Consider the following 15,709-nt stretch of genomic DNA (forward strand, 5'->3'; position numbering starts at 1 on the left):
CCACCAGCGACACCACACACCACCAGCCACACCACCAGCCACACCACCAGCCACACCACACACCACCAGCGACACCACCAGCCACACCACCAGCCACACCACACCATCACCACCAGCCACACAACACACCACCAGCCACACCACACACCACCAGCCACACCACACACCACCACCAGCCACACCACACACCACACCACACACCACCAGCCACACCACACACCACACCACACACCACCACCAGCCACACCACACACCACACCACACACCACCAGCCACACCACACCAAACACCACCAGCCACACCACCAGCCACACCACACACCACCAGCCACACCACACCAAACACCACCAGCCACACCACCAGCCACACCAAACCCCACCAGCCACACCACACACCACCAGCCACACCACACACCACCAGCCACACCACAAACCACCAGCCACACCACCAGCCACACCACACACCACCAGCCACACTACACACCACTTGCCACACCACACACCACCAGCCACACCACACCACCCACCACCAGTCACACCAAACACCACCAGCCACACCACACACCACCAGCCACACCACACCACCAGCCACACCACCAGCCACACCACAACAAACACCAACAGCCACACCACACCACACCACACACCACCAGCCACACCACACACCACCAGCCACACCACACCACACACCACCACCAGCCACAACACCAGCCACACCACAACAAACACCACCAGCCACACCACACCACACACCACCAGCCACACCACACACCACCAGCCACACCACCAGCCACACCACCCACCACCAGTCACACCAAACACCACCAGCCACACCACACACCACTTGCCACACCACACACCACCAGCCACACCACACCACACACCACCAGCCACACCACCAGCCACACCACCAGCCACACCACAACAAACACCACCAGCCACACCACACCACACCACACACCACCAGCCACACCACACACCACCAGCCACACCACACACCACCAGCCACACCACACACCACCAGTTACACCACACCAAACACCACCAGCCACACCACACCACACACCACCAGCCACACCACACCACACACCACCAGCCACACCACACCACCAGCCACACCACCAGCCACACCACCAGCCACACCACACCACCAGCCACACCACCAGCCACACCACCAGCCACACCACACCACACACCACCAGCCACACCACACCACCAGCCACACCACCAGCCACACCACACACCACCAGCATCACCACCAGCGACACCACACCACACCACCAGCCACACCACCAGCCACACCACCAGCGACACCACACCACCAGCCACACCACACACCACCAGCCACACCACACCACCAGCCACACCACCAGCGACACCACACCACCAGCGACACCACACCACACACCACCAGCCACACCACACACCACCAGCCACACCACCAGCCACACCACACCACCAGCCACACCACCAGCGACACCACACCACCTGCGACACCACACCACACACTCGTCCCACACAAGCACTACCCCACACGCCCCCACAATCCACACATGTCTCACCATGGTTTCACGACTGTCTTTAGCGTTGCCGGGACATTTTCCCAAAATTTTGTCGTGGCACTTCTTGTGGACGGCACAGTTGCACACTGGTGAGAGGGATGTCACACGGTCAGTGTCACGTGACAGTTGGTCAGTGTCATGTCACAGTTGGTCAGTGTCATGTCACAGTTGGTCAGTGTCATGTCACCGTTGGTCAGTGTCATGTCACAGTTGGTCAGTGACATGTCACAGTTGGTCAGTGTCATGTCACAGTTGGTGAGTGTCATGTCACAGTTGGTCAGTGTCACGTCACAGTTGGTCAGTGTCACGTCACAGTTGGTCAGTGTCACGTCACAGTTGGTCAGTGCCACGTCACAGTTGGTCAGTGTCATGTCACAGTTGGTCAGCAAGATGTCAAATGCCAGTTGAAATATGACTTACTCTGACATTGGTACCCTTGTTTGTTCAGTCCCCTGATAAAGAAAAAACAAACAGTTTCAATGTGTGTGTGTGTGTGTGTGTGTGTGTGTCTGAAGGGGTGGGGTGGAGAAGGTACTCATGTACAACATACACTTGATGAACTGGGAGAATCTATAAAGTACTCACCATAAGAACAGATACACTTGATGAACTGGGAGAATCTATAAAGTACTCACCATAAGAACAGATACACTTGATGTACTCACCATTAGAACAGATACACTTGATGTACTCACCATAAGAACAGATACACTTGATGTACTCACCATAAGAACAGATACACTTGATGTACTCACCATAAGAACAGATACACTTGATGTACTCACCATAAGAACAGATACACTTGATGTACTCACCATAAGAACAGATACACTTGATGTACTCACCATAAGAACAGATACACTTGATGTACTCACCATAAGAACAGATACACTTGATGTACTCACCATAAGAACAGATACACTTGATGTACTCACCATAAGAACAGATACACTTGATGTACTCACCATAAGAACAGATACACTTGATGTACTCACCATAAGAACAGATACACTTGATGTACTCACCATAAGAACAGATACACTTGATGTACTCACCATAAGAACAGATACACTTGATGTACTCACCATAAGAACAGATACACTTGATGTACTCACCATAAGAACAGATACACTTGATGTACTCACCATAAGAACAGATACACTTGATGTACTCACCATAAGAACAGATACACTTGATGTACTCACCATAAGAACAGATACACTTGATGTACTCACCATAAGAACAGATACACTTGATGTACTCACCATAAGAACAGATACACTTGAAGTACTCACCATAAGAACAGATACACTTGATGTACTCACCATAAGAACAGATACACTTGATGTACTCACCATAACAACAGATACACTTGATGTACTCACCATAAGAACAGATACACTTGATGTACTCACCATAAGAACAGATACACTTGATGTACTCACCATAAGAACAGATACACTTGATGTACTCACCATAAGAACTCGGTGCAGAAAGAACAGTAGGTCGGGGACCTGAAGAACTTGGCTATGAACTGGTGACCTTTGACCTCGTGAACCTTCTGCTGCTTCATGGCACCACGCCGGACAAACTGTTGCTTTTGGGTGGGGATCATCTCGTCTGTGGAGTAGAGGACATCTACAGGACATGTCATCCACAGGACATGTCATCTACAGGACATGGCATCTACAGGACATGACATCTACAGGACATGGCATCTACAGGACATGACATCTACAGGACATGGCATCTACAGGACATGGCATCTACAGGACATGGCATCTACAGGACATGACATGTACAGGACATGACATCAAAATGTACCAGTTGAAGATATTTCAGGACTTGTTGATGTAATACTCAGCTCCGACTGATTAAATATTCTAGGTCAGCAGGTCACGAGGCCAGTACTCACCTCCGTTGGTCTCCGGGTAAAATCTGACCAGGATCTGCAGACGACCGGACGGCTTCAGATCCAACTGGGGACAGACGACATTGTGACTTCAGACATGTGACTTCAGACATGTGACATATGACTTTAGACATGTGACATGTGACTTCAGACATGTGACATGTGACTTCAGACATGTGACATGTGACTTCAGACATGTGACATATGACTTCAGACATGTCCCACGTGACTTTAAACATGTCCCACGTGACTTTAAACATGTCCCATGTGACTTTAAACATGTCCCATGTGACTTTAAAGATGTGACATGTGACTTGAGACATGTGACTTGAGACATGTGACTTGAGACATGTGACTTGAGACACATGACGTAGACACCCGCTCATGTCAGATGACACAAGTGTTGTGACACATCAGACAGATGACATGGCTGTTATCACCTTTTGGGGTGACACAAATATGAAATAATAACAGGTGGGACAATGACTTGTTTCACAACATCACAACAACATTACGGCAACAACATCACAACAACCACATCACGACAACAACATCACGGCAACAACATCACGACAACCACATCGCGGCAACAACATCGGGACAACCACATCCCGACAACCACATCACGGCAACAACATCACGGCAACAACATCACGGCAACAACATCACGGCAACAACATCACGGCAACAACATCACGACAACCACAACACGGCAACAACATCACGACAACCACATCCCGACAACCACATCACGGCAACAACATCACGTCAACAACATCACGGCAACAACATTACGGCAACAACATCACGACAACCACATCACGGCAACAACATCACGGCAACAACATCACGGCAACAACATCACGGCAACAACATCACGACAACCACATCGCGGCAACAACATCACAACCACATCACGTCAACAACATCACGTCAACAACATCACGGCAACCACATCACGTCAACAACATCACGGTAACAACATCACGACAACCACATCACGGTAACAACATCACGGTAACAACATCACGACAACCACATCACGACAACCACATCACGGCAACAACATCACGGCAACAACATCACGACAACCACATCGCGGCAACAACATCACAACCACATCACGACAACAACATCACGGCAACAACATCACGGCAACCACATCACGTCAACAACATCACGGCAACAACATCACGACAACACCATCACGTCAACAACATCACGACAACCACATCACGACAACCACATCACGACAACCACATCACAACCACATCACAACCACATCACAACCACATCACGTCAACAACATCACAACAACAACATCACAACAACAACATCACGACAACAACATCACGACAACCACGTCACGACAACCACATCATGACAACCACATAATGACAACCACATCACGGCAACCACATCACAACCACATCACAACCACATCACGGCAACCACATCACGACAACAACATCACGACAACCACATCACGACAACAACATCACGACAACCACGTCACGACAACCACATCACGACAACCACATCACGGCAACCACATCACGACAACAACATCACCACAACAACATCACAACAACAACATCACCACAACCACATCACGGCAACAACATCACGGCAACCACATCACGACAACAACATCACGACAACAACATCACGACAACTCCATCTCTACTGAAGAGAATTTATAAACTATCTGTAGATTCTTGCATAGGGCAGGGGTGAGAGGTGGTGAGGCTATTTGAATACAACTAATCTGGACTCGTCTATTTCAAATCTTTGATCAAATTTGGCGGGGTGGGGAACAGACGAGTCGATTGGAAATTAAGGCAGACGACTGAACGTTTTGTCGCCATTTCTAATTTCCCAGTCGGCAGCTTGTTTCATCCCTACCAGCAGACGTCAAGTCCGATTGGTTTCAAACGAGGTTTTAGTCGTCTGCTCAATTTGGTTTGTCTGACTGCGCATGACTGAGTGACAGGATGTGACCTTTTTAAGCAACTACACTTCTAACATTGCTACAGTCGACTTGACTTCATTCTGTTTGATTCAATCCACAAGGTTGGTTCAATCCACAAGGTTGGTTCAATCCACAAGTTTGGTTCAATACACAAGGTTGGTTCAATCCACAAGGTTGGTTCAATCCACAAGGTTGGTTCAATCCACAAGTTTGGTTCAATACACAAGGTTGGTTCAATCCACAAGGTTGGTTCAATCCACAAGTTTGGTTCAATCCACAAGGTTGGTTCAATCCACAAGTTTGGTTCAATCCACAAGTTTGGTTCAATCCACAAGGTTGGTTCAATCCACAAGTTTGGTTCAATCCACAAGGTTGGTTCAATCCACAAGTTTGGTTCAATCCACAAGTTTGGTTCAATCCACAAGTTTGGTTCAATCCACAAGTTTGGTTCAATCCACAAGTTTGGTTCAATCCACAAGTTTGGTTAAATCCACAAGTTTGGTTCAATCCACAAGGTTGGTTCAATCCACAAGGTTGGTTCAATCCACATGTTTGGTTCAATCCACAAGGTTGGTTCGATCCACAAGTTTGGTTCGATCCACAAGTTTGGTTCAATCCACAAGTTTGGTTCAATCCACAAGGTTGGTTCAATCCACAAGTTTGGTTCAATCACCCAAATGGGACCGCTGGTGATGCCCCCATTACACCTGTCTACCCACCCAAATGGTGGCCCCATTACACCTGTCTACCCACCCAAATGGTACCCCCCATTACACCTGTCTACCCACCCAAATGGTGCCTCCATTACACCAGTCTACTCACCCAAATGGGCCCGCTGGTGGTTCCCCCATTACACCTGTCTACTCACTCAAATGGGCCCGCTGGTGGTGCCCCCATTACACCTGTCTACTCACCCAAATGGGCCCGCTGGTGGTGCCCCCATTACACCTGTCCGCCAACATCTTGGCGCCGATGCTGATCTCCGCGATGCTCTTGTTTGGCTTCTCCATGAGAATCATCTGGATGACGCGGCCGTCGTAGAGGTGAGCATCGAAGCAGGAGTTCCACTTGGGGTAGAGCGTCTTCTTCCTCTGGACTAGCTGGACGCCACGCCCTGCGGAGGGGTGGAGGGGGGGGGGTGGGTCGTTTCAATTGATTGGACTAAGGTGTTAATGACTTTTTAATTTTAGAGTAACTTGTAAATTAATTTGGCGCGTTAATGATCGTTGGAATGAATGAGAGTGAGGTGTCAATGAGGTGTCAATGAGGTGTCAATGTGAGTGTACCTGGGATCTCTGTGGACTCCTTGACATTGACCGCCAGGAACGGATCTTCCGGGTCCGGCCCGGGGCTGACCTCAGCCTGGAGCAGCTTGACCCGGATAAAGCCGGTGCCCGGCATGGCACTGTTCCGGCGACTTCCGGCTGCGTTGATCTGTGTGGAGGACTGGGGATTCCAGCGGGTCGTCTGCTTCTGGGGACAGAAGGGTCAAGGTCAGTCTAAATATTTGCTGGAGGGGGGGCAGTCTGGTAGGGAGACTCAGGGGGTCAAGACATGATTCACGAACGGGATCTTTTTTAGTGTCGACGATAGAATTATTAAGAAGAGTTCGGTGAATGCGCATATGAAACCTACACACAACCTACACACAACCTACACACAACAGACAGGAAATCTGAACTTAGAAGGGACAGACTGTTATGAACACACGGACACGCCTTTCGGGTGATCCGATGCGTAGCGCAACATGTAAGACAAACAGACAAACAACACTGAATGAAACAAAGGCTCGTTGAAAGTAAAATAATTTAATAGTATATACACTATCAACACATAACAGTCTAGTCTAAACACAAAACACACAAGCTAGTGGCTAACAATTAATCTAAACCTAACCTACACTAACCATGGTGATTTGGACGAAACTGAGGCAATCACACAAGTTTTCATACACCTTATACACTATTTCATAAACTGGAACAAACCGGACTTTTACAGCTCACAGCACGAGAACTGAACAAGGACGAACAAGATAGGGTACCAAATAACAACAACATTCACCCCCCTTCACTACACAGACAGACAGAAAGGAAATCTGAACTTTGAAGGGACAGACAGACAGACAGGAAATCTGAACTTTGAAGAGACAGACAGACAGACAGACAGACAGACAGGAAATCTGAACTTTGAAGAGACAGACAGACCGGAAATCTGAACTTTGAAGGGACAGACAGACAGACAGACAGACAGGAAATCTGAACTTTGAAGAGACAGACAGACAGACAGACAGGAAATCTGAACTTTGAAGAGACAGACAGACAGACAGGAAATCTGAACTTTGAAGAGACAGACAGACAGGAAATCTGAACTTTGAAGGGACAGACAGACAGACGGGAAATCTGAACTTTGTAGGGACAGACAGACAGACAGACAGACAGGAAATCTGAACTTTGAAGAGACAGACAGACAGACAGGAAATCTGAACTTTGAAGGGACAGACAGACAGACAGACAGACAGACAGACAGACAGACAGACAGACAGACAGACAGAAAGGAAATCTGAACTTTGTAGGGATAGACAAAGTAGGGATGAACGATGTTTTGAGCTAACTTACGTCATCATCGAGGTCTGATCCACTGCCTGACATTTTAGCACCGGCACTAGAACTCCGCACTAAGACCCGTCTGTCAGTGGACTGAAGTGGGAGGCCAACCACCCCACAACCACCCCACAACCACCCCACAACCCGCACACTTGGAATGTGTGGCCCAGACGAGGGTCTACATGTGACACATTGGGACGGTAAAAAATGGCGCTTTATTCACAGGTTGGATCAGCAGAATGTCGCTACGCCCGTGAACACCCCCTCCCCACAGTATGTCTACACCCCCATCCTCCCCACAATATGTCTATACCCCCTCCCCACTGTATAATGTACCCCACTTCCCCACAATATGTCTATACCCCCCCTCCCCACTGTATAATGTCTTTACCCCCCTTCCCCACTGTATAATGTCTACACCCCCTTCCCCTTAGGATCCTTCCCCTCAGTATTTATTATTAATTATTTCGATCTGGCGTAATTATTAATTAGCAGGGGAAATTATTTTTAAAATCGCGTGGGGGGGGGGGGGGGGGGGGGTGGAGGCACGATGTCACATCTGTAGGTCCAATATGGTCCGTCCGACATTCGTAGTCCGACATTCGTAGTCCGACATTCGTAGTCCGACATTCGTAGTCCGACATTCGTAGTCCGACATTCGTAGTCCGACATTCGTAGTCCGACATTCGTAGTCCGACATTCGTAGTCCGACATTCGTAGTCCGACATTCGTAGTCCGACATTCGTAGTCCGACATTCGTAGTCCGACATTCGTAGTCCGACATTCGTAGTCCGACATTCGTAGTCCGACATTCGGATTGTAAGGTGACAAGATTGTAAGGTGACAAGATTGTAAGGTGACAAGATTGTAAGGTGACAAGATTGTAAGGTGACAAGATTGTAAGGTGACAAGATTGTAAGGTGACAAGATTGTAAGGTGACAAGATTGTAAGGTGACAAGATTGTAAGGTGACAAGATTGTAAGGTGACAAGATTGTAAGGTGACAAGATTGTAAGGTGACAAGATTGTAAGGTGACAAGATTGTAAGGTGACAAGATTGTAAGGTGACAAGATTGTAAGGTGACCGAGTTCCTTCTTCAGCAGAGAACCTGTACTTAAGCACACGTGACGTGATCTATGCAGATCAGCAGACTGGAACATTTCACGCTTGACTTGCCAAATTTTGTGTTACGATATGGTTTTTGGGGGCTGGATCAGTTGACATGCTTACCTAGGCCATATCACCCCAGGGTGTCTCAGCAGGTCATGCCACCCCAGGGTGTCTCAGCAGGTCATGCCACCCCAGGGTGTATCAGCAGGTCATGCCACCCCAGGGTGTATCAGCAGGTCATGCCACCCCAGGGTGTATCAGCAGGTCATGCCACCCCAGGGTGTATCAGCAGGTCATGCCACCCCAGGGTGTATCAGCAGGTCATGCCACCCCAGGGTGTATCAGCAGGTCATGCCACCCCAGGGTGTATCAGCAGGTCATGCCACCCCAGGGTGTATCATTAGAGTTGGTCACATGCCAGATATATTTGTCTATCAACAGGCGGCACGTCACAGTTGTATGTCACACGTCACAGTTGTATGTCACACGTCACAGTTGTATGTCACACGTCACAGTTGTATGTCACACGTCACAGTTGTATGTGATACGTCCATAACGTCCTGACTATGTTTACAGAAAACTGATCAGGACAGATGTAGGAGGAGCAATATCTTGGCCACTGACCTACAAACAAGTCTTGGCCACTGACCTACAAACAAGTCTTGGCCACTGACCTACAAACAATATCTTGGTCACTGACCTACAAACAATATCTTGGCCACTGACCTACAAAAAAGTCTTGGCCACTGACCTACAAACAAGTCTTGGCCACTGACCTACAAAAAAGTCTTGGCCACTGACCTACAAACAAGCCTTGGCCACTGACCTACAAACAAGTCTTGGCCACTGACCTACAAACAAGTCTTGGCCACTGACCTACAAACAAGTCTTGGCCACTGACCTACAAACAAGTCTTGGCCGTGTACCTACTATATGATTGCCATAAAAGTTGACGTTGACGTGTCGTATATCACTTCCTTCAGCTACGTCACACTTGACAGGTCACACGAGTGTGTCGTGTATGTGTGTAGCACATGACCCCCATGTTGCCTGTAGGTAATGGTGCAGGGAGGGGTGGGGGGGGGGGTGGCCCGTCTCTCACTTTATCGCCGCTCCACCAGACATTCTCTCCCCTCCAACAGACGTAGCGACCAACAGACGTAGCGACCAACAGACGACCAACAGACGTAGCGACCAACAGACGTAGCGACAAACAGACGTAGCGACCAACAGACGTAGCGACCAACAGACGTAGCGACCAACAGACGTAGCGACCAACAGACGTAGCGACCAACAGACGTAGCGACCAACAGACGTAGCGACCAACAGACGTAGCGACCAACAGACGTAGCGACCAACAGACGTAGCGACCAACAGACGTAGCGACCAACAGACGTAGCGACCAACAGACGTAGCTACCCCGGTACACAGTGTGTCAAGTGATCAGATACTGAAAACAAATCCGGGTTGATATCCAGGGCGAGAAATCAATCTGGGGTCAAGGTCACAGTAAAGATAAGGAGGGATCATTGGGGGTAGGCACATTCCTGGGGGTGGGGGGTCTAGCACATTCCTGGGGGGGGGGGGGGGGGGTCGGCACACTCCTGGGTGGGGGGGGGGGGGACTAGCACATTCCTGGGGGTGGGAGGGGGGTTGGGGGGTCTAGCACATTCCTGGGGGGGTCTAGCACATTCCTGGGGGTGGGGTAGGCACGTTACTGGGGGGGGAGGCGATAGCATTGGGTCGGCACATACATATCTGGGGTCCGGGTGTCAACCCATGTGAGGGTCCAAGTGTTGTGTGCAGTCAGTGGAGCGTGACAGTGGGAACCTCTTCACAGTCCAGTGGCTAAAGTCCTGAGGGGGGGGGAGGTGAGGGGGAGGTGAGGGGGAGGGTTAGACACGGAAAGTTGTGGGGGAGGTGATGGTTAGACACGGAAATAAATGTGTGAGCGGAACTAACGGGACAGCTTCAACACCAGGCTTGAATCCACTTCCTGCTTTGTTTTTTCCCCGATCCCACAATTTGTCGTGGTCCCACAATTTGTCGTGATCCCACAATTTGTCGTGATCCCACAATTTGTCGTGATCCAACAATTTGTCGTGGTCCCACAATTTGTCGTGGTCCCACAATTTGTCGTGATCCCACAATTTGTCGTGATCCCACAATTTGTCGTGATCCCAACTTTAAATCACACAAGGACTTGTGTACACACATTTATTTTATTTCAAGGTTAGTAAATGCCAGTGCACACATACGGTCTAATGACTGACTTGATCCTAGACTCGACCCTAGACTTGACCCGACTCGACCCTAGACTTGACCCTAGACTTGACCCTAGACTCGACCCTAGACTTGACCCGACTCGACCCTAGACTTGACCCTAGACTTGACCCTAGACTCGACCCTAGACTTGACCCTTGACTTGACCCTAGACTTGACCCTAGACTTGACCCCACTAAAAATGTCCCAGTCATCGGTTTGAGTGCAGATCTTGTCAGATGACGTCAAAGTTTAGACACGTCGTTACGTCTGTGTGTGACATGACACGGCAGGATGACTGGTTGACACAGTTGTCAAGTCATCTGTCAGTTGTCAAGTCATCTGTCAGTTGTCAAGTCATCTGTCAGTTGTCAAGTCATCTGTCACCTACATCCACACCAAAAGCTAGGGCAAAACAACTGACAGACTGGCTTCTGATGGGAGGAAGTATTTCTACAAGCAGACGACACAGAAAAAATGAGCCAACAACTTGCCCCAATTTTTCCTAAACGTACCGGATCAATGAAGCGAAGACACGTCTAACAAACATTGACAAACTTTTTATCCAAGTCAACAACTGTGTCAGTTGACTAACCAAGTCACATTAACCAAGTCACATGAACAAAGTCAGCTAAAGTAACTTACCATCTTGACTGGATGTGTTGTGACCACTTAACATCCACCACGACACAAAGAAGTAATCCACGGGTTATCCAGCTACACACCAGCTACACACTGTGCTGACTGTTCCCCTCTACACATACACACTCGTCTCTCACTGTGTGCTAACACACAGCAAAACGTGACACGAATCAAACTGAGAACTCAGGCGGCCCGTTTTAAATTTGACTCTACTGGTAATTATGGGCCAGAATTATCAATCACTTGCCCGGATCCATCAACCAAAAAAATACAACAACTCGTTACTATAAATAGAAATTCAAGGGGTTTTCCAAAGCACGATCCGCTAAGAATAGAATCGCTTAAGTAATCAAAGTTTTATAGCACACTGAGACCAAGGGATATCACGATTACTGTATTTATTGATATATAAAAAAAGTTTATTTTGAAAATGTAAAAACAGAGCTAAATCCGATGGGATTATGGAATGTAGGCCTACACGCTAGCCAGAAGTTAACTTTTCATCGGATCTAGGTCACTGCGTAAAAATAGTTCGCGCTATTGTAGTGGCGGACTAATTGATCGGTACCGCACGACTATTTCGTCAGCGGTTCTAAATCTGTCGCGGGGAGGTCACAAAACGCTAAGGGCGATAAGCCATGAGGTTCGTGGTTACAGGCGTCGCCAGAAATCTTTTACATCAGAGGCTACTTTTTTTTTACACAGCAGCGTGGCACATTGGGTGCAATCCATTGAGCCTGCATCATATGTCATACATCATATGTCATACATCATATGTCATACATCACATACCCAGCCCAAACACCAAACATACATCACATACCCAGCCCAAACACCAAACTATAGGTGGAACATTGGGTCAATCCATTGAGCCTGCATCATATGTCATACATCACATACCCAGCCCAAACACCAAACTATATGTGGAACATTGGGTCAATCCATTGAGCCTGCATCATACGTCATACATCACATACCCAGGCCAAACACCAAACTATAGGTGGAACATTGGGTCAATCCATTGAGCCTGCATCATACGTCATACATCACATACCCAGCCCAAACACCAAACTATAGGTGGAACATTGGGTCAATCCATTGAGCCTGCATCATATGTCATACATCACATACCCAGCCCAAACACCAAACTATAGGTGGCACATTAGGTGCAATCCATTGAGCCTGCATCATATGTCATACATCACATACCCAGCCCAAACACCAAACACCAAACACCAAATTGTAGGTGCAGTTCCCCTGCCAATCCATTGAGCCTGCATCATACGTCACACATCACATACCCAGCCCAAACACCAAACACCAAATTGTAGGTGCAGTTCCCCTGCCACTGTTATTAATATACAGTGGCGTCGCTAGGTAGGGTGCGGCCAAAATCGCGTGAATTTGTGAACAAGTTCTTTTAATTCAAAAGTAACAAAGAAACGTTTCTTGGTTTTCTCGACAGTTAGTATTGTATTGAAAGTTTTTAAAAATGTCTGCCGCGTCGAAGATGCACCCGTTCATCTCATCCATCTCCGCCCCTCCCCCTCAATGCCACTGCCAGCCCACACAACGACCTTGAGATAACCAGATATACGTCATATGATGGATGACAGACCATCCATCTCTGCACCAGATGGTGGTCAAGTACATGCGCCAGACTTTAGCTTCATGTTGACCCGTCACGTGACCCCAACATCCCGTGACCCCAACTAACATCCAGTGACCCCAACTAACATCCAGTGACCCCAACATCCCGTGACCCCAACTAACATCCAGTGACCCCAACTAACATCCAGTGACCCCAACATCCCGTGACCCCAACTAACATCCAGTGACCCCAACATCCCGTGACCCCAACATCCCGTGACCCCAACTAACATCCAGTGACCCCAACATCCCGTGACCCCAACTAACATCCCGTGACCCCAACTAACATCCAGTGACCCCAACTAACATCCCGTGACCCCAACTAACATCCAGTGACCCCAACTAACATCCAGTGACCCCAACTAACATCCAGTGACCCCAACTAACATCCAGTGACCCCAACTAACATCCCGTGACCCCAACTAACATCCAGTGACCCCAACATCCCGTAACCCCAACTAACATCCAGTGACCCCAACTAACATCCAGTGACCCCAACTAACATCCAGTGACCCCAACTAACATCCAGTGACCCCAACTAACATCCAGTGACCCCAACTAACATCCAGTGACCCCAACTAACATCCCGTGACCCCAACTAACATCCAGTAACCCCAACATCCAGTGACCCCAACATCCCGTGACCCCAACTTACATCCAGTGACCCCAACTAACATCCAGTGACCCCAACTAACATCCAGTGACCCCAACTAACATCCAGTGACCCCAACTAACATCCCGTGACCCCAACTAACATCCAGTAACCCCAACATCCAGTAACCCCAACATCCCGTGACCCCAACTAACATCCAGTGACCCCAACTAACATCCAGTGACCCCAACTAACATCCCGTGACCCCAACTAACATCCAGTAACCCCAACATCCAGTGACCCCAACATCCCGTGACCCCAACTAACATCCATTGACCCCAACTAACATCCAGTGACCCCAACTAACATCCAGTGACCCCAACTAACATCCCGTGACCCCAACTAACATCCAGTAACCCCAACATCCAGTGACCCCAACTAACATCCAGTGACCCCAACTAACATCCCGTGACCCCAACTAACATCCAGTGACCCCAACTAACATCCCGTGACCCCAACTAACATCCATTGACCCCAACTAACATCCCGTGACCCCAACTAACATCCAGTGACCCCAACATCCAGTGACCCCAACTAACATCCATTGACCCCAACTAACATCCCGTGACCCCAACTAACATCCCGTGACCCCAACTAACATCCCGTGACCCCAACTAACATCCAGTGACCCCAACATCCAGTGACCCCAACTAACATCCAGTGACCCCAACTAACATCCCGTGACCCCAACTAACATCCATTGACCCCAACTAACATCCCGTGACCCCAACTAACATCCCGTGACCCCAACTAACATCCAGTGACCCCAACTAACATCCAGTGACCCCAACTAACATCCAGTGACCCCAACATCCAGTGACCCCAACTAACATCCAGTGACCCCAACTAACATCCAGTGACCCCAACTAACATCCCGTGACCCCAACTAACATCCAGTAACCCTAACATCCATTGACCCCAACTAACATCCCGTGACCCCAACTAACATCCAGTGACCCCAACTAACATCCATTGACCCCAACTAACATCCATTGACCCCAACTAACATCCCGTGACCCCAACTAACATCCAGTGACCCCAACATCCAGTGACCCCAACTAACATCCCGTGACCCCAACTAACATCCAGTGACCCCAACTAACATCCCGTGACCCCAACTAACATCCAGTGACCCCAACTAACATCCCGTGACCCCAACTAACATCCCGTGACCCCAACTAACATCCCGTGACCCCAACTAACATCCAGTGACCCCAACATCCAGTGACCCCAACTAACATCCAGTGACCCCAACTAACATCCAGTGACCCCAACTAACATCCAGTGACCCCAACATCCAGTGACCCCAACTAACATCCAGTGACCCCAACTAACATCCAGTGA

General features: G+C 48.9%; 1 protein-coding gene across 5 annotated transcripts in view; it reads right to left on the reverse strand.

Moving 5' to 3' along the window:
- Positions 1 to 15,709, reverse strand: part of LOC131937231 (protein kinase C delta type) — a 42,561-nt gene that overhangs the window by 14,383 nt on the left and 12,469 nt on the right. Inside the window, exons 1-7 of one of the 5 annotated variants that reach the window (XM_059294493.1) lie at positions 12,067 to 12,546; positions 6,732 to 6,918; positions 6,360 to 6,559; positions 3,477 to 3,540; positions 3,037 to 3,181; positions 1,982 to 2,013; positions 1,562 to 1,647 (exon numbers count right to left, since the gene is read on the reverse strand). In XM_059294493.1, the coding sequence (XP_059150476.1) occupies positions 1,562 to 1,647; positions 1,982 to 2,013; positions 3,037 to 3,181; positions 3,477 to 3,540; positions 6,360 to 6,559; positions 6,732 to 6,918; positions 12,067 to 12,069 (717 nt within the window). In that variant the 5' untranslated portion in view covers positions 12,070 to 12,546. Of the gene's footprint in view, positions 1 to 1,561; positions 1,648 to 1,981; positions 2,014 to 3,036; positions 3,182 to 3,476; positions 3,541 to 6,267; positions 6,301 to 6,359; positions 6,560 to 6,731; positions 6,919 to 8,060; positions 8,147 to 12,066; positions 12,547 to 15,709 lie in introns of those variants that run through there. The other 4 variants (XM_059294491.1, XM_059294492.1, XM_059294494.1 and 1 more) reach the window with 4 other exon arrangements.

This window comes from Physella acuta, unplaced genomic scaffold (genome assembly GCF_028476545.2).
Source record: "Physella acuta isolate Inbredline_101_S28 unplaced genomic scaffold, ASM2847654v3 ptg000204l, whole genome shotgun sequence".
Lineage (NCBI taxonomy): Eukaryota > Metazoa > Mollusca > Gastropoda > Physidae > Physella > Physella acuta.